Source organism: Pyrus communis, chromosome 3, assembly GCF_963583255.1.
Source record: "Pyrus communis chromosome 3, drPyrComm1.1, whole genome shotgun sequence".
Classification (NCBI taxonomy): Eukaryota; Viridiplantae; Streptophyta; class Magnoliopsida; order Rosales; family Rosaceae; genus Pyrus; species Pyrus communis.
Window position 1 is genome coordinate 27,702,652 of NC_084805.1, and position 24,372 is coordinate 27,727,023.

The window sequence follows — 24,372 nt, forward strand, 5'->3', positions numbered from 1 at the left end:
TCCAATCCTTCTCATTACTCAAATAATGGTGTAAAATTTCGTTGCGAATAATGGTGTAAATGGACTAAGCAAACTGCAGCACATGTTGTCTACTACTTTCTTTACCTAATTTTGTACAGATGTTTTTGTAGGGTTTACTTCAACGATTCAAACCGTTTATTTTTTAGGTCTTTCCTAAAAAATCATATCTACCAAAAATCTCAAAATCTAAAACCATATGATTATTGGGTTAAGTGTTTAGGGTTTCTTTGTAGAACCGTATTCGTATATTTTCTTCACTACAAATGAATGTCTTAATGGTTTTAGATTTCTTTAATTTTTTCCAATGATGATATATGAATCATGTTCTAAAAAACAGACAGTTCAGATCGTTAAAATATATTACAGAGCAAGTCTCACAAAAACACACACACACACATATACCAAATCGTTAAAATACATTACAGGATGAGTCTCACAAAAACACACACACATTTACACACACACACATAAACATATACATATCTGTTTCGTTGACCCAAAACTTGATCAGGATGAAACCTATCACTTTTGGTCATTATACCACTTCTTTGTCTAGGGTCCCACGATTCTTTTCATTTCAAGAAATGCATTCCTGTGCATGCCAGTTACGTTAATCCCCACCACCATATTAGTTTGTAGCCTGTAGGAATTTGGTTTTCTTTCTCTTTTCTGGTTTTCCCTTCTGTTTATGAGATGTAAACTTGTGATCTGTCGTTATCAATGAAATATGATCTCATAATTTGTCGTAATTTATGAGATTGTAACTTATGATTTGTCATCTACAAAATTTCTCATATTATTTTGCACGTTTACTTAAATTTAGATCTCAACTATACAAGAGAACATCTCAATTTATAACCCATGATTCGAATTGATAATTGAGATCTAATTTTAAGTAAGCACTTAGCAATTGTAAACGTGTTCAGTAAGAGGGAGTGGAAGAAGCAATAACGCCTAAGGGGGACAGCTGGAGATTGTTTGTAATAGGTCATTTGGGTAACTAACCCCTCATTGAGATTTTTTTTTGATCTCGAGTCCGAAGCTGATGAACCAAGTAAATTCGACCACTTATTTTAAATATCACGGGCTTCATTAATCAATCTAACTAGCCCACCTTACAAAAATCAAAGGTCTAGATTTCACTTTTGAACGATCCAAGGTACGCAGTTATTCAGTCTCAGACTGCGAGATCATGAGAGTCCCAACTAAATCTACTTCTATGATTTATTTTTCTGTGAAGTCTAATCTTTTGTATTGCTGTTGGTCCGGATGGTAGAAGAACCAGCTAAAGAGGTATACAGTAATATGAGAATATCCCCCTTCCATGAATAAAAGTGCTTTTTTAAGTGGATTAATCACTTTCTGTTTGCCACCCATAAATCCTCTTTGAACTACGTACTATATTTGTATACAGAGTTGGCCATTTTCCCTAAAGCACTTTTGTATCCCACTTTTTATTTTAATATGATTATGTTAATGAAAATCTTTGTCACTTTAATAGTTTCCCCACTTCATCTCATTCATAAGAGATTCTCAAAATAAATCTCCACTAATACCATCTTAAATTAACGTACGCATGTCATTAGTTAATTAATTCTCTCTGTCTTTGTACTATAACAGAATATGATCCGGCCGACGATGATTAGCTTAATATATTTCCTAAACTTTAATTTCTTAATGATTGTCTTGGACTAATAATGACCACTAATTATAATATCAAGTTTCTGTTCATGATAAACTAAGTTAATTTATCTCCTCGATCGCTTCTCATCCATGTTAGTCGAATCAAAATGTTCAAGATTAAACACCATTAGATATAAAATTCACGATGAATATTATCAGATTATAGACTAGATAAATACTTGCTAATTGCATGTTGACCCCCAAGAGGTTGCTTTATGCAAGTCCTACTGCTTTGTTCATGTGGAGCTGTGAGTTTCGATTTGGATAATATCAATTGTAGCGCTAGGGGGCGGTTTAATATATAGAGGGGGCATGTGTTTGCACATCTATAACCAAAATGAAGAAATCATGCATGGTGTCATAATATGAGTATACAAAATTGCTCTTTATATGGTCAATTAGTTTTACAATGAATTTTAACCTTCTTTATAAGGTCAGAGAAAGGTTGCTCACATGTGAAGCTAAACGGCTACATGTGCTTTACGTCACTCAATTCGTGTTGTCTACGTGTGTGGTTTGAAAATTCGACACACGTGTAGAGCATGTGAGAATGTGAAAGTAAAAGAATCTCAAATCGGTGAAAGAAACAATCTTATAATGGCTTATAAGAAGTTGAATTACTCCTATATAATTAATTAATTTTATGATAAAACTTCAGCTCATTTTATGTAGTTTGATTATTATTTGTGTTTCCTTTTTTTTTTTTTTTTTTTTTTTAATGAAACGCACATTCAGTGAATGGAAGAACGTGATCCTTGCACCACCGCTTTTGTCTCTGAAGGCTTAAAATATTTAAAAGATGGAAATTATGTTGTATGCACCTTCAACGGTATAGATAAACTACTGCTGGACCAACTTTATTCCAAAACCATCACCCTCGAATAATCAAGGTTTGAAAACTAAAATCGTCTCCTAGATCCGTCTTCTCCTCGTCTAAACTTGTATTGTTTTGCTATAACAATATATTTATATTAAGAATGAATTATTTGAGCTAAATCATAGTCCGTCGTCTCCTCTTCTTTAAGTACTATAAGAAGAACTTGTATGACATAAGTACATCATTATCATGACGATCTGTGCTAGCAATATAAAAACTTGTAATGATATGATTTTGTATTATTAGCTTGAGACGCTACTGAGACGGTGTAACTTACTATACAAGTTAGCTCTTTAGAGTTGTTGATCTCGTGGGGTACTACTACACTTCCTGCGCATATACTACTGGGGTTTTTAAACTATCAATGCTTTGAGATGCGCAACATACAAATTAAAACCATCAATGCATTTCCAGATGATCCACCATATATGTCTATATTATAAGATGATTACGTACTAACTGGATTTTTTCACATCATTTTGCTAAAAAATATGAACTCTTGTAAATTTTGAATTTTTGGTTGAATAAAATAAATGAAAATTAAATGATAGAATTAAGAGTGTACAAAAATTATTTTCATATATATACTAGTCAGTAAGTTAATATGGGGCTTATAATTGCTCGTTTGGGTCTACTTTCCAACAAAATATCATGATATGAGATTTTAAAGACCATTATTTGAAAACAATTACTGCAAAAGATTACTCAAGTCGTCAATTTGTTTGATTTGACTAACTTTTTGCACTTTAAAATAAACAGTTCGGATTATAAATTTTTTTTATGAAGTGGGCCCGACGAGCTATTAACGTTATATTAACTTATTAACCCATTATTGCTTGAGCATTCATGTATGTATGTATATATATATATATTAACTTGCTAATCCAACAAGCTATTAACATCATATTAACTTACTAACCCGTTATTGTGTGAGCGTTCATGTATGTGTGTATGTATGTGTATGTATACTTTAAATGGTTACCTACGATAAAGGGACCAATGAATGCAAATCTTTATACCTCGAAAGAACATGGATGGTCCCTTACGAGCCGCCGAGGACACCAGGATGAATCGGAAGTAATATCTAGGGCAGATACATAACAACCAAAAGACAAATTCCATGCAAGTATGCAACTATAATTTCTCCATAAAAAACATAAAAAGCAAAAAGCACAAGAAGGATTTGACAGTTTGAAATAATTCACCCAAAAAGATTAGAGAAAGTAGCAGCAGAGAAAGCAAATATATAAAAAATTATATGTGGTTATCTATGTAGAGGACGTAATAGGAATTAGTCATTTTCCATTGCCTATATTCTTTTAGCATTCTGAATGTCTAATTTCTAGTGCTGTTAGGGCAAGGCATTAAAAGTTTACTCATCTTTTCGAGACTTTGCCTAAAAGAGGACCGAACCATGTTCGTAGCCTTTTTGTTTTGTACTCTCATCTTTCTTAAATGGTTCATCTTTGGTTATTATGTGAATTGACGAATTCACGTGATATGCTATGAGTGAACGACTACATTAGAGTATAATATTAACAATCGTGAATCAGATATACGTACTATGCAGGATGCATGCACGTGAGGTATTCAAATACTACACATTTCTCGGCAAACAATAAAACATCACACTTGATATTAATCATGCGACAAAAGTTCGATTCTCACCCCCTTTTTTCATTCTTCAAGCCCTTATTAGCCCAAATATATCGAATATCATCTTCTTTTTTCTCTACAAAATATTCCAAAAACATGGGCTGCTGCCACAGTATATTATCTTCTCTTAAAAAATAAACCAAAAACAAGTGCTTTGCATCATCTAAAAGTACTTCTGATGTTTATTACATTTGTGTATCTCCCTTTATAAAATCAACAATAAAATTTATTTTAGAGAAGGATTTTTCTCAATAATTTAATTCTCTAAGTGTTTTAACTAATGTTTGTAACTATTATGTGAACCGCACTATTTATTTATAATCTAAACTATAGAAGTAGAGGGATTGAACTTGGGTATATGGGAGGAGCCTAGCCAATCTGGCTGCACCCTCGTCTGCGATGAATGTAGGGCTTACATAAGAACAAAGCTTGGTTGCTGAACAATTACCATCAGTTCCTGCTTAAAGCCAATGTCGCTCCTTAACTTGACACCTGTTGTTGACCTTAAAAACTACCAAGCCTACGTGGCGTGCAGGCCGAGTAATTAATAAGCTAATTACGTCCTTCGGTTGATGCAAGGTGTGCCAACTCGTCGCCCGAGGAGTAAAATGTGTTGATGTTGCGTTGAGCGTTACTGACTTCTTGATCTTGCGACTGCGGCCGAGGAAGGAACACGTCTCGGCCTTCGGGTTCTAGAGCCTGAAGACAAGGCTGCTAGTCTTGTGAAGTTCACGGATTGTCGATGCCGGGTTCGGTTACGGTGATTATATTCGTAAGAGTATAAGCACGCCGAACCGGTACCAAACTATATGGACACAAGTACTCAAAAGAGATGTATATCTTGATGGTAAACATGGTTCGGCCGTTAGAATGTCGAACTCTAAAACTTACTTGTGAGTATCTAATCATAAAACAACTCGGCATTCAATGTGCCGAGTCTAGTAATCTGTAACACCTCACTTCGCTAAGAAGACTAATGAGACGACCTCTACCAACAAGAGCTTGAAGGTCCTTCTTGGCCGAGACTTGGGTAGATAACCAATCGACCTCGACGCAGTACTGTTTATCCAAACTAAAGGTGCTCCAGGGTAGGCTGATTCTACAGCAACATTGCTGTTTATCCAAACTGAAGATGTCACTGGTTGCCTTCACAGTGTTGTTTATCTAAACTGAAGATGTGTTGGCAGAAAAAGAAAATAAAAATCTCAAGGTTGTTGAGAGGTTTCGCGTAGAGCAAGAGTTTGCGCGGGCCAGTTTGTGTGTTGAATTGGAGGAGCTTAGAATGATGCACCCCCTTCTTATTTATAGCAGCTAATCTCATCATGGCTGAACCAAAACTACACTCGGATTAGGATTCTTTAACCTAATCTAACTAAGTCTCGGTCAATCCTACCTCCATTAGGACTTCGAACCAACCTTTTTATCCGGCCACATTCACTTCTCAAATCTCAGCATCCTCATTCCATTGAGACTCCTTGTTATACTAGGATTCAACTTACCCCATCAATCCGCCTCATGCTAGGACTCAGCCCAAGCGACCCATTATAACTAGAATTCGCAATGGTTCTAGAAACATACTGCTAAGTCGAGAACAACTCCTAACTCGGTCCACACCAATATTTTTGGCTCAAACACCTGTCCAATTAGCTTTTCAAGCTGGATAATTCTGTACCAAAAAAAAGAACTAGACATGTGTCAAAGAAAGGAGAAGCCACATTGGCTTTCAACAGCCAAGCTTTGTTCCATTAATCATTCTTAGCAAAAAAAAAAAAAGGGCAAAATGGTAATTTGATAGAAAAAGGTTCCATGAGTTAGTTGTACTTTCAACAGTATTTGTGTCCGATACTGTTGGTATATTCTTTCGCCGTATGTCTTATAATCCAACTGGCTGCCACCCGCACTCCAACCCCTCCAAATTAGTGAGCCATCAATCCAAATTTCAGAAGAAAAAAAAGCTCTCTCTCTGCATGCGCGCCAATCCACCGTGCCCATCAATGGTTTCGAGGTTCGGCGACGCCGCGAGGGATGTGTCCGAACCGGGCAGCAGCAGCATCTCCGTATCTGGAATCCCATCTCTTCCTAGCTAAAACGTGGGAAAGATAGTGCTAGAAAGTGACGGAAAATGAGACGGCTGATATTCTTCCGAGGGATTGTGTCCTGGGTCGACTTTCTCTTGTCAGCTTTTGATGGCTTTCTGATGTTTTCTCAGTATTACTGGCTGTATTCGTAACTTTTTCTTGCCATGGTTTCCCCTGCTTTTCCGAGGCTCCTAATGGTACGTGCACCGCACACACTTGTTTTTGTTGATTATATGATTGTTTTTTTGGTGGATATTTAGAAAGTTTTAGACTTTTAAGTTCATTGGGTATTGAAAATTTCTGGGTTGGAAGTTCTTGAAGTGATTAGTGTACCAATTTAGTTTTTTTCATGATTTCTTTTGGTGATTTTTTTTGGAAGAAATGGTTAATGGGATAGAAGGAATTTAATATGTGAACAGTTGTATACAGAAATTAATGGGTTCCTCTGGAAATTTAATACTTTTTGGGTTGCATGTGGAATTGTGGATACGTGAGGTTTGGAAGAAATAGTATGGATGTCAATTTGAAGTCCCTCTTATAGAAAGTATGGTTTTTTTTTGGTAGTTACTATAATTTATAAATGGCTTGCATCCTCTTTTTATTTCGTACTAGAATTTGAAATTATTAGTTGGAAGATGTTTATCGATGAAACGTTGGAAGATGTTTGATTCTTGTCACAAATGATTTAGTTGGAGTAAGAGCTTCTTTCTGGTTTTAATTTTTACTCTCCCTTAGGCCTTCCACAGTAATTTGAGTGTGATACCTATATGTAGGAATCAAACAACTTGAGTTTGATACCTATAACACTACTGCTACACTAGTGTGAGTTAAATATATTGATTGCAGTATCACACTCTAAATTTTCCCGTGCACTGTAGGAGTGTGATTCTTATATGAGTACAATATATTGGTATCACACTCACTTTTTTTCAGCCTTAACCTGCTTGTGTTTCCAAAATTCTCCTCAAATGTATTTTGGATGCTGAAAATCCAACTCTTTTTTCAAATCCTCAATTGGTATGCAAATCTCAAGCAGCTACTCTCTCAATTATTGTTTCTAAAGTTTGCTGGTTTTTGTTAACTGAAAATATGACTTTAGTCTCTGAAACTTATTTTTTTCACATAAAACCCGACATAAGTTTTTTACTGGAATAAAACTCATTGACTAGATTCCACATCAGCAAATTCATTAATTATATTTGACTTTACACATTTAAAAAATTTCGATGCCCAAAACACCCCTATTTGAATGTTTGATTTACACAATTAATTCCATACAAATTATAAGGGAGAATTAATGATTTTACCAAAATAAAAAAAATAATACATTCATTGCATAATATATAATAACAATAAAACATGTCTAATAAATGTAGTAGTACATGCTTAGTTAAGTCAATAAAATTATATTTTACATATAAATGTAGGTAAATTATTTCACACACACACACACAACAACAACAACAAAAAAATGCATGATATACATAAAAATTCATGCAAAATAATTTACCTACATAATAAAGCAAACCCAAATATATGCAAATTAATATACCTACATAAAAAAATGTTATTATTGACACACCTCGATCCAAATATCGGGGCGTGCTGGCCGTCATGTGAAGGTAACGTAGCCAAGTGCGCAGTACGGAAGTACTAGAGTGAAAATACGAGGAAATAAAGCCAAACAAGATAATTTACAATAAAAAGATCAATGAGTGATAGTGATGAAAACGGAAGGAAAAAAAAAAAACGCAAAGTAGAAGTTCAAGTATCCTAGGTGTAGTCCAGAATAAACAAGTACTACATAAGCAATAACCAGAAAATCCTACATGGAGGGTGCTCTGTCAGAACTGCCCCGATGCCTCGTTCGCCACCAACGTTACCGCAACCTAAAACCTGGAGGGGCGCAAAACAGAAAACGTGAATGGGCAAAAACAAAGTTTTTGTTCTTCAAACCATTTCAATATCAAGTAATCCTCTTTGTAAAACCCGTATACTTTCCCAGAAAATACTATACGTACTCGTATATCAAATCATGCAAAAAAAATAATAAAGCTCAAATATGCCATGCCAAAATATGCCATGTCAAAATATCCAATCAAACAGTATAAGCATCAAGCAGGTGAGATAAAACAAATCATAATATGCCGATAATATCAATACGTCAGCTGGAGTCACCTAAAGTGACCTGTACGGCTGAATCTATAGCTCATCAACCACTATCCTGCACACAAGTCGGAACCACCTATAGTGGTATGTACGACAGGCTGGTGTATATAAATACGCTTAGTGCTACGATCACGTGAAGACTGTGCAATGTATCGCAAGTCACTTACGAGTCAGAACCACCTATAGTGGTCTGTACGACAGGCTGGCACCTGCCTTGGATCCAAGGTGAGCGTACGGTGCAGGAGGTGAACGATCACGTGAAGGCTAGGCCCTACTCTGGCGGAGCACAAACATCGAGGTGCAGGAATATGAGCTATAACTCAATCTCATCATCATCACAACTATCACTAACAAACATACTCACCTGACTTACCTGAGCGTCCGCGGTACCAAAGCATAACCAAGACAATCACAATAATAATATCAACGATATTCGACATGGCATTTCAATTATAAAACCATTAAAATGTAATTTCTGGAAAAATACCAGTCATAATATATATATTGAAAACAAAAACCCACTCACTGATACGTAGAAGGGTCATAGCCCTCGAACCTCGCGTGGCTGTGCTCGTCCTCAGGATAGTCCTCACCATTTTGAAGCACCAAAAATGCCGGAATCTCGCCGAACTTTAGAACTTGCTATCCCGACGTCCGAAATCCTTCAAACTTGCTCTTCGAGCTTCGTGAGAAAGTTTTAAGACTCCCTGTGATCTTAAAACTCGATAAAACCTCCACGATCACAAGCATGTGAATAGTACCATTGACGGAGTCCACGAATTCATAGGGTTTTCGAGGGTTCCAAGCCAAACCAAGGGTATGAGCGTGTTGGTTAGGTCACAAGGAACACGAAGAGGGTATTTGGAACCTCGATCCATGCCAAAATTGTGCGGTCCGTACAAATATGGTGAAAATGGAAGAAGTGTCGAGAAGGATAAGAGAGACATAACCAGGAAAGGAAGAAAAGGGTACACGTGTGCATGAGTGGATGTGTGTGTGTATGTTTTAACCAATCACCAAAGCCAAAGCCAAACTCTCATTGGGTCCAAATATGTGGGAAGAAACCCAATTGATCCAAAACGTAGCCCAATCACACACACACGCAATCACTAACGAGTAAGGGCAAAAACGTCATTCCCACGCTATCGGTAAATTATTTCGGAACGGGCTATCACAATTATTTTATTCAATACTAGTTTACCTATTATTTGTACATGTAATAATAAAATGTGCCCAATATATATGATGATACATACAAAATAAAATACCTACACAATGAAAAAATGTTATTTGATTCAAAATTAATGTACTTGCAAAATAAAGCAATTGTATTTTATTCAAGATTAATTTACCTATTATTTGTACATATATCTTCTAATAATAAAATTTGCTAAATATATGTAATAATACATGGAAAATAAATTACCTACAAAATAAAAGAATGTTATTTGATTCAATATTAATTTACCTACAGAATATATGTTATTTGCTCACCATAAATTTAAATATAGGTATATGTTATTTGAGCTTATGGTAGTAATATATACATTTGAAGTATATATGTGTGTGTTAGGGGTAATAATATGTGCAATAATTATATTTTTTTTATTGTAATTAAAGGGAGTAATAACTTTTATTGATTTTATTTTGAATGTCATGTAGTACAAATTGTAAATATTTTGTAATAATAAGTCAATTACTTCTATACTTAAATTTGAGTTTTATTTGGATGTTTATAACTAGGTGGGTTTTTGTCTCGAAAATAAAAGTTGCAATGGTCTATATCGAGAGAACCCTTTTGTTAATGGTTATAGAAGATAGCAAAAAACAAAATAGTAACAATACGCATCCAGAAAAAGAGCACATGCTAAAGATGCAAAATTTCCATAAGATACTAAAGTGCTTTGGTTTGGTTGTTTCACAAAGATGCTAAATCTTTAACAATTTGAGGCATCCTTTCACGCACGGGGAACTAAAGCGATTAGTAAAAAGTAACATATTCTGTTTTCTGCATCTACTCGTATTCTCGAACCTTTTCCCCTCTAACTTTCACACTAAAAAAGAAAGGTGACTCTTGCAGGTTCACAGAAGCTCTTATCACTGTTGGCCTTGAAAAGTGGCTATTTTGTATATTTCTTAGAGTTTTTGCAGATATTAAGGTAGTGTTGTTGCTGAAGTATCATACTGTTTATAGAAGCTCTCAAGATCTTATACTGTTTATAGAAGGTCTCAAGATCTTTCTCGGTGAAGGTTGTTCTACCTGTCTGAGAGATGATGCAGTCTTTGGCTGAACTGCAGTAAACCAAGCGTAAAGACATACTTCTGTTAGGTGGATTGAACTTTGTTGGTCTCATTTCTGCATTCTGTTGGTTAGTTCAGCTCGGCTAACCTCCTTTGGCAGTAGATAATTCCTGACAGAAACTTCGGCTTCCTTTTGGGGCACATCTCCTGTGTGCATGTCTCTATATATATTATATCAACTAGTTCAGCTCTCTTGAGCAGATCTCCTTTGGCAAAAGTTACTGAAGTTCCCTTTCGTTGGTTGACTTCCTAGAAGAGTGCTTCTTTTGTTGACTTGTCATCAATTTATCTCAAACTCCAGTGTTTCTTTAGGGCCGATCTCCTTTGGCATTCTCCTCGCTATTTCGGCAAGCTTCACCTCAACCTCTGAGAAAGATCTCATCTGCCAGTTGCAATCCATTGATAATTCTGCAGTTGGGAAAATCTCCCTTTTGAAGTTCTTCTGGGTAATTGGTTGTAGTCAAAAGTTCACCCCTCCGATCGGGCAAATCTTCTTTGGTACTCGGAGTCCTTTGTTGACTCATGTTACCCTTGTAGGGCAAATCTCCTTTGGCATTTGGAGTCCTCGTAGCGTCCTGTTATCCCTCCCTCTATAGGGCAAATCTCCTTTGGCATTAGATCTCCAGTTTTAGTGGTCAAAGTACCCTACTGGAGATATCCCTATCAAATATCAACTGGAAAAGTGTACGGCAAATCTGTTTATCACAGAGGATGTTGTGGCAATAATCATCATTTCATCCTTTGGAGACTACACACATCCCTGTCGGAGTTCAAGATAAGCTCAGATTGTCACGGTGTTAAGATTCATTCTGCCCCAGAAGGTATGTAGTCGACATTACTACTGTACTATCTATTTACATTTATTGTTTGTTTCCAACATATTTCTAATTTGTGTTAGACTTCAAATAAATCCCAAGTTGCAGAAATAAAATGTACTTAGTTCTGATTTGTGTGCTTTCTATGGCAATTGATTTCAAAAAGATCCTTTGTTTGGCAGTTCAGTAAAGATTAACCAAGTTTCTCAGACGGCTTGTAATTTTATCTGTTCCCATTTTGCAGTTGAGGTGAGAAATCCTGCACCGCGGACTCTTTACTCTTTTCATTCATTTGATTTTGGATTTATTTTGTGTTATCTTGTAATCATGTTTTATATGTACATGTACACATGCATCAACGTAAATAGATTTGCAAACATACTTCTATTCATATTTTTGACATCGAACTGAGATGTATGGTTATCTTCCCATAGGCATCCGAATGATGAATGCAATCCTCAGTGACTCGGATTGGGAGAGTTTTAGTGAGAGTGGTAGTAGTATGGATCAATATGAAAATGAATCTTTCTACGGCGGGCATGCGAGCAGCATCTTGTCCAGCCTGGAGGCTTCCATTGGGAAAATTGATGATTTTCTCTCGTTTGAGAGGGGATTCATATATGGAGACATGGTATGCTCCGTAAGAGATCCATCTGGGCAGATGGGCAGAGTAGTTGGGATTAATATGTTCGTTGATTTGGAGGGTGTTAAGGGACACATAATAAAAGATGTCAACTCCAATAACCTATCAAAGATCCGCTCCATTTCGGTGGGGGATTATGTTGTTTGTGGTCCATGGCTTGGAAGGGTGCATAGAGTGGTTGACCACGTTATGGTTGTATTTGATGATGGAACAGAGTATGAGGTCACTGCTGTGGATCAAGAGAAGCTCTTGCCCATTTCTCCTAACCTACTAGAAGATCCACAGTACCCATATTATCCAGGACAGAAAGTGCAGGTCAGACTCTCAACCGCTGCCAAATCAACTAGATGGTTATGCAGTAACTGGAGGGAAAATCAAGTCGAGGGAACTGTTTGTTCTGTGGAAGGAGGTTTGGTGTACGTTGATTGGCTTGCCTCTGTTCTCATGGGTTGTGATTCGAAATTGCCTGCTCCTCCACGTGTGCTGGATCCGAAAAAGTTGAATGTGTTGTCATGTTTCTCTCATGTAAACTGGCAGCTTGGTGACTGGTGTATGCTTCAAGTTGCTGACGATAAAGCTGTCATGGAGCAGGATTTTCATAATGCATCTACTTGTGAGATGAATAACAAGCCCAAGATATCAGGAAGAGGATTTAGGAGAAGAAACGCAGATTCAAAATTCGATGAAATCTTTGTCATCATAAAGACAAGGACCAAGGTTGATGTGGCATGGCAAGATGGTAGCCACTCTTTGGGATTAGATTCACAGACACTAGTTCCAGTCAGTATTGTAAATGATCATGAATTTTGGCCTGAACAGTTTGTCCTGGAAAAGGGCACTTGCGATGATCCACACATGTCTAGCAGCCAAAAATGGGGTGTCGTGAAGGGTGTGGATGCAAACGAGCATACAGTAAAGGTGCAATGGAAAACTATCCCTGCACCTAAAGAAAATTACTCTGAGGGAAAACAGATGGAGGAAATTGTGAGCGCTTATGAACTAGTTGAGCACCCAGATTACTCCTACTGTTTTGGAGATTATGTGTTCAGGTTGGTCCAGAATCAGTTTGATGAACAAGGGGATAAAAACTATCTGCTCATAAAGATTGACATGAGCGAGGAAGCTGCTTCTGAAAAAAAGGACTGCGGTGGGGATCAAGAGGATTACACTGATAAATGTTACCTATCTCGCATTGGAAATGTTATGGGCTTCAAGGATGGAGCTGTGGAAGTGAGATGGGCTACTGGTATTACAGGCAAGGTATACATTAAGCCGTCCTTACTGGTTTTTTGTTTATTCATCATTCTGTGTGTAAGATGATTTCCTGCTGACTCGGGTTTCCCCTTAAATTTTGATAGTCATGTCATGTTTAAGTTTTCTGTTGGTCATTGTTACAGGTGGCCCCTAATGAAATTTTCCGGTTTGACAAACATGAAGGTTCAGCTGCAATTCCTGCAGAAGATGACATCGAAGACTTGTACCGAGAGATGATTCAAAATGCAAAGCAACCTTCTAACCAGAAGGGAAAGGTAGAGCTCTCTCTCTCTTTTTTCTTTTTTCGGTTTTCAATTCATTGGGTGCCAAGTGTTTTTGAAACATTAGGTGTATATGAAGTTTATGGAATGTTTGATTTTTTGGGTTTTCAATAAACTAGACATTATTGCTTCCCATAAACTCTGAAATTCCATGGAGGAAGCCTGTATTTTCTGCATTTTCCTTGCAACAAGCTAAACGACATTTTTATGTTCAGGATTCATTGAATTTGGATGATGGTGGCAAAGATTACACAAGGGAGTCTAGTTCCTCTTTCCTTCCTCAAGCTGCCATTGGAGTTTTCAAAAGCATAGCTGCGAGTCTTTTTGGATCCCATGAGTTTGCATCGCTTTCAGGTCCTTCGTCATCAGCCTGTATTTCTGAAGTTGGAAATGAATCTGAGATTTCCCATGGGAAAGGAATAGCGGAAACTTGTGACCTCTTTACTGAGCAACAGTCAATGACTGAGCTGGAGAGGTTTGAGGAGAAGAGCATTCCACATTCAAAAGCTAATGAGAGTGCAGATCAGTTTAGGCAGTTTGACATGGTTGCTGATTGCACCGACCACCATTTTCATGGTGCTAACATGGAGTTGGCATTATCTCAGGTTAGAAACATGATAATATTTCCCATAAACATACCATTTCATATATTCGTATAGCAGACTTAGTCGTGATTTTTATCTGTTCGGTTCCGTAATAGGTGAAAAGAGGCTGGATGAAAAAGGCTCAACAAGAGTGGAGCATCTTCGAGAAAGATCTGCCTGGTTAGCACTTCATCTCTTTTTAAAGTTTAATTTGTAATGGTTTTCATTGGTAACACAAGAGATATTCTTATGCAAAGTGCTTTTGAACATCTTTAGAAGAACAACACTAACTTAACTTCACCCATCAACAGAACAAATCTATGTCCGCGCCTTCGAGGAAAGGATGGATCTACTGCGAGCAGCCATTGTTGGTGCACCTGGAACTCCATATCATGATGGGCTTTTCTTCTTTGATATTTATCTTCCACCCGAGTATCCTCATGAACCGCCTGTAAGTACTTGCATGTGTTTGTGCAGTTCTAAAATTTTACATTGATGTTTATCATCGTGAGTGCTAATGCATGTCAATCTTGAAATTTTATGTAGATGGTACACTATAGTTCTGGTGGGCTACGTGTCAACCCTAACTTGTACGAGTCCGGAGAGGTCTGTCTCAGTCTCCTTAATACATGGATGGGCACAGGCACTGAAGTTTGGAATCCAGGGAGCTCCACCATTCTTCAAGTTCTTCTCTCCCTTCAAGCCCTCGTGCTTAACGACAAGCCATATTTCAATGAAGCTGGGTATGATCAACAGATAGGAAGAACCCAAGGAGAGAAAAACTCCGTAAGCTACAACGAAAATGCATTCCTGATGACATGCAAGTCCATGCTGTATACACTCCAAAAGCCACCTAAGGTACAGTGCTTGATTCTGGATTCTCATTAGGTTTTCCTTTCTGTTTTAATTAGTAGTGCAATATGTTTGTTTGGTATACATGGTAACTTAGTAATGTTGATGCAGCATTTTGAGGAGCTTGTTATCGAACACTTCACTCGGCGCTCCCAAAATATTCTAACGGCGTGTAAGGAGTATATGGACGGGGCTCCAGTAGGGTGTGCTATTGATTTCCAGAAAACTGAAGATAAACACAATAAGGGAAGCTCTACCGGGTTCAAAATCATGCTCTCTAAGCTATTTCCAAAATTGGTTGAGGCACTTTCCAGCAAGGGAATTGACTGCAACCGGTTCATGGGGCCGGAGAAATGCACATGGTGCAAAATTGTAATATAAAGGTACCCAGCGAAGATATTCCTGTCATGTGTATAAATAAGTCCATATGCTTTCAATGTGTGTTTGCTGTAAGATTGCTCATGTAAATTAGTCTGGTTGTTTACCCAAAAAGAAAATTGGGGTGGGGGGGGGGGGGGGGGGGGGGGGGGAGAGAGAGAGAGAGAGAGAAAGAGAATCCATGGTGGTTTGCATGTGTATAAAAAATGGGTTTCTGATGAACCAGTAATATAGTATGCCGTGCTTACAGAATTTATGAAATAAAAAGCAAGAGTTGTGTTGTGTTGGAAGTTAGTTGCCAAGAAAAAGAAGTACCATTTTTCTCTCTGCATTTTACAGGTTTGAGGTGATTTTTAAAGGGTGGCGTTAGCCAGACATCCATTTTTTACTTCTCACATACCCTTTAATCCGGTAACGGATCGAATGAAAGATGAATGGGTAAAAATTAATAGGTGTATGTGAGAAGTATAAAGGAATGTGTGAACAATACTACCCTTTTTTTTTTAAATGGACCATGAGGTTTCAATTTTCTCAAGCTGTACCATGACATTTGAGATTGTATCAATTTACGCATTTTGTTTATTTGAACATCAATCCTCCATTAAATTGATAAGCTATTGAGTCAATGTATTGCAAATGTGGCTTATAAGTCAACTCAATTACAAGTCTTATACTCATCAAGTCATCAATTTAATGAATATTAAAATAATTGATTAAACAAAAATGCATAAATCGTTATAATTTCAAAACTTTTAAGTTGCAATATAAGAAAATTAAAATCTCATGGCTATGTGGGATTAGATTCACATGCATTAGTTTAGTAAACGTTGTAGATGATCATGAATTTTGGCCCCAACAGTTTGTCCTGGAAAAGGGTACTTGTGATGAAAAAAACCACATGGGAAATTCTTGCACTAGGAAGAAAAGGCCACACATGCTAAAAGAAACACTACAATTCTACAATTATAGACTTATCATAAATAATATACAATTCATTAGTCACAGAGAACTCACATTGAACCAATACGAAAGATAAAAATAACACTCATGAAGACTAAACCCTGCAAGCCAAAGAACTATCGTAAAGTTACCACAAGGAAAGCACCAATCACCTTCTGGTGATCTTACCATCCTCAACAAAGAAGTCTTGCTATGAGCCACCTAACAAACATTGACAGATGCCAACAAATGTTGCTCTCGTCGTCTACAGAGCAAGATAGCGATCACTATACCAAATAGGATCTCTTCGAGAGAGTGAAAGAAGCACAACCAGTCGATGAAGGATTGTCGAAGATAAGGTAGGGGACAAAGGATTTTTCTCTCTAGTAGCCAGGCACTTAGATGGCCTCCAGACAAACCAATGATTCTATGTCCTCGTTCGTAAGACACTGTAATGTGCAAAACCAATCAACCATTAGGAGTTGATGATGGAAGTAAGGTCTAACTAATTGGTTGTTACCTTCTTTGTCTCAGCCAATGCCTTGAAATGTCTAAGCACCTTGCCAAATTTGTTTTCGTCCAGATCATGACCAAGCTGAATAATAATACCAAAAAACCAATTAATTAGTATTACTAATGAGAAAAAGATTTACCAATAATTTTAGACAACAAAAATAAAAATAAAAACCTGCAAGAGGCGAGACTTCAAAGCATGACGATCACTGTAACAAAAAGGAGAGAGAAAAAAAAATTATTTTTTAAGTTTTCAATCAATTGTTTTATTCAACTTGGTGTACCAGACCGTGTTCTCGTTAAAATTTGATGAACGCAAGTATTGAACGATGCCGGTTTCATTAGAATGGACAAAGCCAATATCTTTTGCCGAAATAATCTCGTAGGTACTCTTATTTTTAAGAACTCCATCCTAAAAACACACACAAACACACACGAAATTTCTCTTTATATATACGTATATTTATGAAATAATTCATTGTATATAACTATTATATCTTTTACTACAAATTAAAATTAACCTGGTGAACTCCACTAGCATGCGAGAAGACGTTGGCTCTCCAACTATAGCCTTATGTAGTTGTATAGAAAGTTCACTGTACTCTTCCACCTAATTATTATTGCATGTAAAAAGTTTTACCTTACGGAAATTGAATTAGTGAGGAGCATGGTGTATTCAGAACCAAAGCCAGCTCTCTGTGTGTGTTACACAGCTTGCACTTTGCCCATTTTAAAGAATAATGTGATCATATCATAATTATACCTGGCAAATATTCAGTAAATTAACAAAAAATAATGCAGAGACTAGAGACGGTAGTTATTTTCTGATGTAAAAGTAAAACCGTCAACCATATTTTACCCTAAAGATGGTGGACCTGCTCCAAAAAGCAACCGGAGATCCATAGCGGATCCTGAGGACCTGATCCATCCCTCCAGTCGCCTGTCCTACCAGTGAATGATACTTTGCATGGATAGATACAAGGGTACTTAATGATTTTACTGCCAACAAGTGAAAGAGGAGCCGGAGAGACTATGTAATTGTAGTTTTCAACTTTATATATCATACTATTCAATTGAAGATGTTCTAAAATTCTATCCAATGATGACCGTTTATGACTTTTTTCATCTATAACTTTCGTTGTGTCAGTTGACATGGGAGTCGGAGAGCCTAGTTTCCTGGAAACCAACGGCAAAGTTAATTTTTCAATCCCCTCATAAGTTTTACTTATGCAAGCGAGAAATTTGTGGCCATGGAAGAACACATCAACAGTACGGTGCATTTTTCCGTTGAAGAACTTCATTTCATAATCACTTATTTTAATGGTCTTGCATCCATTGGAGCACTACTCTTTATTGTCATAGCATGGATTAGGAGTGCAAGCTTTGACTGTGATTGTTCTTGCCACATCACACGATATTAAAATGTAATCTCACTAACATTATTTCACATTACGCTTTTCATTATAGGGGTTATAAAAAATACAAAATGGTGGTTTCAAATAATTTAACATTTGGTTGTTAGGATTCTATGCTGAAAACTTAGTATAAACTCCAACATACCATACATTTATTATATACATACGTTTTTTTTAAAGAAAACCTCGACCTCGATGGTAAGTATTATATACATACATATGTACATACATACATACTTTTCACTTTTTCCATTTAAACAAATGATAGGATAATCTAATTTAAACAATGGGGAGGAGATTCGAACATGAACCTCGGGTCAGAGATGAATGCTCTTAACCAGCTGAATTACAATTTGCAAGTGCGTTTGTAAGTTGACGGAGGTCTAACATAGGTGTGGGCCCTACCTCTCCCCTATATGCTTCTTTGGAGAGCATTTCTTGCCTAGCTCTGTGCTAGGCTGTGTCGTTCCACAGTTTTCTAGGGTCGTCCTATCGGAATGAGGATCCTCTTTGTGAGGATTCTGTGAATCCTTGAGAACGGACACGATATACGATGAACGGATACAAGTAGAAGATCCCCGAGATCCTTACAAAGAGAAACCGAAGAGGATCCTCATTCGTCCTACCAGTCTTTGGACCAGATTTTGAGTCATCTTTTGCAGATGTGTTCATGTTTTAATTAAATAAATAAATAAAATAAAATAAAATAAAAATATATATATATATATATATTAAAATTCGATAATTACACATAAATTATTGTTCACTGTTCACATAGGGGTCGAAATTATGGAATCAAAAGCAACGAAAGAAACCAACAAAAGGTTACAACATCTCATCTAAACGAATTCTAAATACTCAACAAATACAAAACTAGCTCTTAGTCTAGTTGCAATTTTCTTCCTAACATTCGGAAGATGTTTATTTATTTTTATTTTTTAAATAAACCTAGAGAAGGATAAGGCGTCGTTGCGTTACCTCTATGGCCGTCTATTGCAGAGAAGCATATGTAAGCAGGTCCTGGTTGGTTTCAAACATGACCATATCTTCTTCTTTCATTGACAAGTATGCTTCGATGCCATTGCCATCGGTTGCATCGCTCAATAAGAACATATTTTTGAAAACTTCAGTGAGAGGGAAACGTGTGCATGATGGCTTTCCCCATCCAAAATTGGCTGAGCAGAAAGGAAACCTACAAAGACTGGAGCAAGTATAGTTGTCCATATCATCCTTTTCAATGAGCTCGCCATACTCTTTGAAGAATTGAACTACATCCTCCGCTCTAATTTCATTAGTATGCTTTACCTTAAGTTCCTCAACCCTCTTCCTCAATTTTGCAACCAAGATTTGAAGATCATTTGCTTCGTTTTCTTCAACCTTTGATATAGCATAGAACGAAAAATTTCCCAGTAAGTTTTCTACGAAGGGCTGAGCCAATATTTTCCTCATGTTCACAGCATGACGCCACGTGGATGACCTTACAAAACCCAAGTTCGATCTTGATGCTTCCATTGCGCATTTCCAAATGAGCGCGGATACTGCTTCAACTCGCGTAGGACTTGGCACTGTGGCACTGGCAGCTTTGACCTTGAGAGCAGCAATCTTTGAGGCATCAAACACAAATCTCCTCCTCCTTACCATATAATTTTCAGTCAAAGGTAGCATGAGTTTCTTCGGTGAGTTAAAATATTCTTGAGGTGGGAACAAAGTAGCTGCAACACCGAATTCTGTAGGAAGTACTACATGATGATCAGTAGTGCCGGCAGAGCAGCGGGCAATTTCAGCCCAGCTTTCCATGAATTTGCTGATGGATAAGGCATCGACGACCTTATGAAAAAAGCTGGCAGCAATTGCCAATCCACCACATTCAAATACATTGGCCTGGACTAGTAGAAGATGCCCCCCTTCTGCGTGTTCGGAACGAACAGGAGTTGGAATCAATTTTCCCATGTTCTCTAAATCGTGTTTGTCGTCCAAGATCTTGGACATGGGACAGTTGACTTGGGCTTCAAGAAATACAGCTCCACGATCATCGCAATTGATGGAATCATTATATTTGAATTCCCCTGCAAACGGGTAGAATTGAGTGAGGGCCTCAGATAATGATTTCTTTAGAAGCTCGGATTTTTCAGCAACCAGAGAGTACTCCTCACTGCTGCTGGGATAGAAGACAACATGTGGCAAATAAATTTCATATTTAAACTGGTCAAAAACGGAGAGGGACAAATATCTAAGGTGGTGAGGAGTTGGAGAGGATGGTTTAATTATTTCCTTGTGAATTACTTCAACATTGATCATCTCTGAACCCCCCATCTTCTAATTTGCCCCAAGCTCCAGACTTTGATCGAGTTTGATCATAACAAAGACCAGCTGGCCTCCTATATATAATAACACGCAGGGGCTGGGCTTTTATATTGCCTACTGTAATTATTATTATTAATATGCTATATAAATGTGAAATTCCAAGGGAAACTACTTTCTTTCTTCTTTTTTTTATCTGAATGGAAAGTGACACTTGATTCATTTAAATAAATATTAGATATGTGGGAGCTAATTCGTTCATATTTCAATTAACTGTTTCTATAGATAAGGCAAAAAGTATACCACCATGATCAATTAAACGAGGAATTTTTAATTGTGACGGGAATACAAGTGCTACATCACGTGTTTTAATAAGAATGGAGGGAAATTTTATTTTTTAAGTTATTAACTTTTTAACACACATATCGCAATATTTGTTTAGAGACACGTGATGTATCATCCCGTATACCGGTCACACTGAAAAATTATTCCAATCAAACAAGGATGGCTGACTACAATTATTGGGAATTGGATCCCATTCGGATTCATTTTAACCATTGATCATGTATTGTGTATCATTTATCTTAATCATTTATCGTGTATCATACGGTCAGAAATTATTTGATTTTTTTTATTTAAAATTAAATACAAATAGTATCTGACAAAAACTGACCGTACGATATACAAAGAACAATTAGAATGTATGATCCTTAAGAATCCCCATAAAATGGATCCAAAAATGATATTTTTCCCAACTATTGGTCAGTCACTTTAATTTGGCTGTCCCTTTCAGTCCCTGCAAACCCAACCTCTCACTACGTTATTGAAATCTGTCGGCTCGTAGGGCAGATTAAAACAATCATCAGATCAAATTATTGAGAACTGTTGGCAGGCAGAGAAATAAAATCATGACTCTCACGTACGTCCCTTGGAGTTCTGACCATGTAGTCACACAAGAAAAGTAAAAGGAATCTTGAAGCAGCAGGGTTCATCTCTAACCTATAGCTAAATAGTCATATGACTCGTTTTAGTATTACTATAAAAAATTATTTTCAACCAAAGGTCAAACATAATTTATTATTTAAATTTAATATTTTTTTCATATTGTTTAATGTTGTTTCATGTTACTTAATTTAATTTAATGTTGTATAATGGCTTAGGAAGTTATAGAAAAAAATAGAATTTTAAAAAAATTAAAAATTTTGTAAATTAAAAAATTAAAAAAATTAAAAAAAAGGTCTACGATTCCTGTTGGATATAATTGACAGGAATAATGAAAATTTTGGCCAGCCTGATGGCTGAGTTGGGCCAGCCGGTTGGCCCTCTAGCCCTTTTTTGTCTAATGTGGCCCTATTAACCCTAAAAACTATCAAGCCTACGTGGTGCGCAGGCTGAGTAATTAATAAGTTAACTACATCTTTCGATTGTGTGCGGGGCGTGCCAACTCGTCCGCCGAGGAGTAAAATGTGTTGACGCCGTGTTAAGCGCGCTGCTAACTTCTTGATCTTGCGACTGCGGTCGAGGAAGGAACATATCTCGGCCTTCGGGTTCTAGAGCTTGAAGACAAGGCTGCTAGTTCTACGAAGTTCAATATTAAATTAAGCTTTCAATGTGCCAAATGTGGTAACCTGTAACACCTCACTTCGCCGAGAAGGCTAATGAGATGACCTCTGCCAATAAGGATTCGAAAATCCCTCTCGACCGAGACTTGGATAGATAATCAGTCGAGCTCGACGCTGTGTTGTTTATCTAAATTGAAAGTGCTCCGTGGACGGCTGATTCTACGGCAACAGTGCTATTTATCCAAATTGAAGATGTCACTGGTTGCCTCCACAGTGCTGTTTATCCAAACTGAAGATGTGTTGGCAGAAAAAATCTCAAGGTTGTTGAGAGGTTTCGCGTAAAACGAGAGTTTATGCAGGGCAGTTTTGTGTGTTGAATTGAAGGGAGTCTTCTCGTTGCCACTGCCTCTGTATTTATAGGGACACGCCAACTTAGTCCTTGAATATTGCACGAGATTTTTGGCGTGGATCAGACTCAACCAAATGCATGGAGTTATCATGCAATTATCCAAACAATTTAAAATCTCCATCATTATCTCCTTTTCTCCTTATTTTGTCCATCATTATCCAAGTATTTGATGATCTCCACGTGCTGGAACCAAGGCATGCAAGTTTATCTCTTAGCCATGCATTTCAAACTGAAGCATCACGGCAATCCATTCATCTTTCCACCAAATTTGACAAGGTGCAATCATGCACTATCAAAAAGTTCAAACTTGATCCCATCCTTTCAAAGCCCATGAGTTCCAATCTTTATCTGACTAGATTCTTGGCATCCTGCAAAGGATATTCGGAGGTGCTCTTTATTGCACCATCACTTTATAATTTTATCCATGCATGCATAATAACCTTCAACCGTCTAAGTGAACTCCAAATTCATTTGTTTATTAATTATCACCATACTGTAAAAGGATAATAATCAATTTGTAGCATACCACTTGAATCTGTTAGTCAACCAAACTGATCACACCCACACATTCACACGCCAAACATCCAAAATCAACTTGAATTGTGCTACCATGTTTCCAGCTTGGAAATATATATCCCATCTTAATTATCATTAAAAGATAATTATGATAAAAATCATAATATTATCCTTCAATAATAACAAAATTATTTTTACTCTTCAATCCGACGGTTGGGAGCTATGCTTACTCAACGGCCTTGATTGCACGGGTCGATGATGTAATTTTTGGTCCAAATAGACCCACGAGCTATTTGACCTAGCCTTCCGTAAGAGACGGTTTTCAGGCTATTTTCGGCCCTCTGACCCTCTTTGGTTGGAGATGGTGTAAATAGTCAAATTCAAAGCCTTACGTATCATTATTCATTGTCAATTAGAGTACAACAACGTAAAGCAATGTTTTTATCATTGAACTAGTAGGGTTGGAGCCGTTGTGCCAATTTGATTAAAAAAAACAACGATCATTTATAGATCTGAATCTTAAGCCAAGTGAGAGCAACTCCAGCCCGTGCCCAATGGACTGGCACCAAGTGAAGAAAATGGCTCGGCACCAAGTGAATCAACTCCAGCCCGCAAAACAGGCTGGCACCCAGCCCGTGCCAGTCAAGAGCCCAGCCCAAAATGGACAGACCCAGAGGCCAGTCCGTTTCCCTGGCGCGTGCACAACACGCGCTCCTGGCGCGAGTAGCCGACAGCATCTGCAGGCGGTGGGGCTCGCGTGCAGGGCAAGTTGAGTCCGTCTGTTAAAGGGCTACGTGGCCCTCCTCAGAGCCGTTGGATTTCCAACGGCTAGTTTTTGTAGGTCGTTGAATTTCCAACGGTAAAAAAAATTTAAATTTAAATTTTAAATTGGACCGTCCAATCACATATCAACGGTCCACGTGTTTTTCACCAAAAATTAAAAAAAAAAAAAAAAAGGCCCAATGGTCAGAAATTTAACCGTTGGCCACGTGGCAACGTGTTGGCTGTTGGATTTGATTATTTTTCAAATCCAACGGTCCAGATTAATTACAACATTAAAATTTATTAAAAATTGTCAAATTTTTTTTTAAAAATACAGAAAATTTTTAAAAAATTAATTTTTTT

The 24,372-nt window shown here is 37.2% G+C and overlaps 2 protein-coding genes across 2 annotated transcripts; one reads left to right on the plus strand and one right to left on the minus strand.

Annotated features, from left to right (window-relative positions):
- The first annotated feature begins 10,322 nt into the window (after positions 1 to 10,322).
- Positions 10,323 to 15,871, plus strand: LOC137729741 (probable ubiquitin-conjugating enzyme E2 24). Its single transcript, XM_068468760.1, has 9 exons — positions 10,323 to 11,606; positions 11,783 to 11,849; positions 12,035 to 13,503; positions 13,641 to 13,772; positions 13,994 to 14,383; positions 14,479 to 14,542; positions 14,674 to 14,813; positions 14,909 to 15,220; positions 15,326 to 15,871. The coding sequence occupies exons 3-9, from the start codon at positions 12,043 to 12,045 to the stop codon at positions 15,593 to 15,595; spliced, it is 2,769 nt and encodes a 922-aa protein (XP_068324861.1). The 5' UTR covers positions 10,323 to 11,606; positions 11,783 to 11,849; positions 12,035 to 12,042; the 3' UTR covers positions 15,596 to 15,871.
- A 3,298-nt stretch (positions 15,872 to 19,169) lies between these two features.
- Positions 19,170 to 20,875, minus strand: LOC137729672 (acyltransferase Pun1-like). Its single transcript, XM_068468675.1, has one exon. It carries the CDS (start codon positions 20,770 to 20,772, stop codon positions 19,450 to 19,452), a length of 1,323 nt encoding a protein of 440 aa, XP_068324776.1. The 5' UTR covers positions 20,773 to 20,875; the 3' UTR covers positions 19,170 to 19,449.
- Positions 20,876 to 24,372: the final 3,497 nt, after the last annotated feature.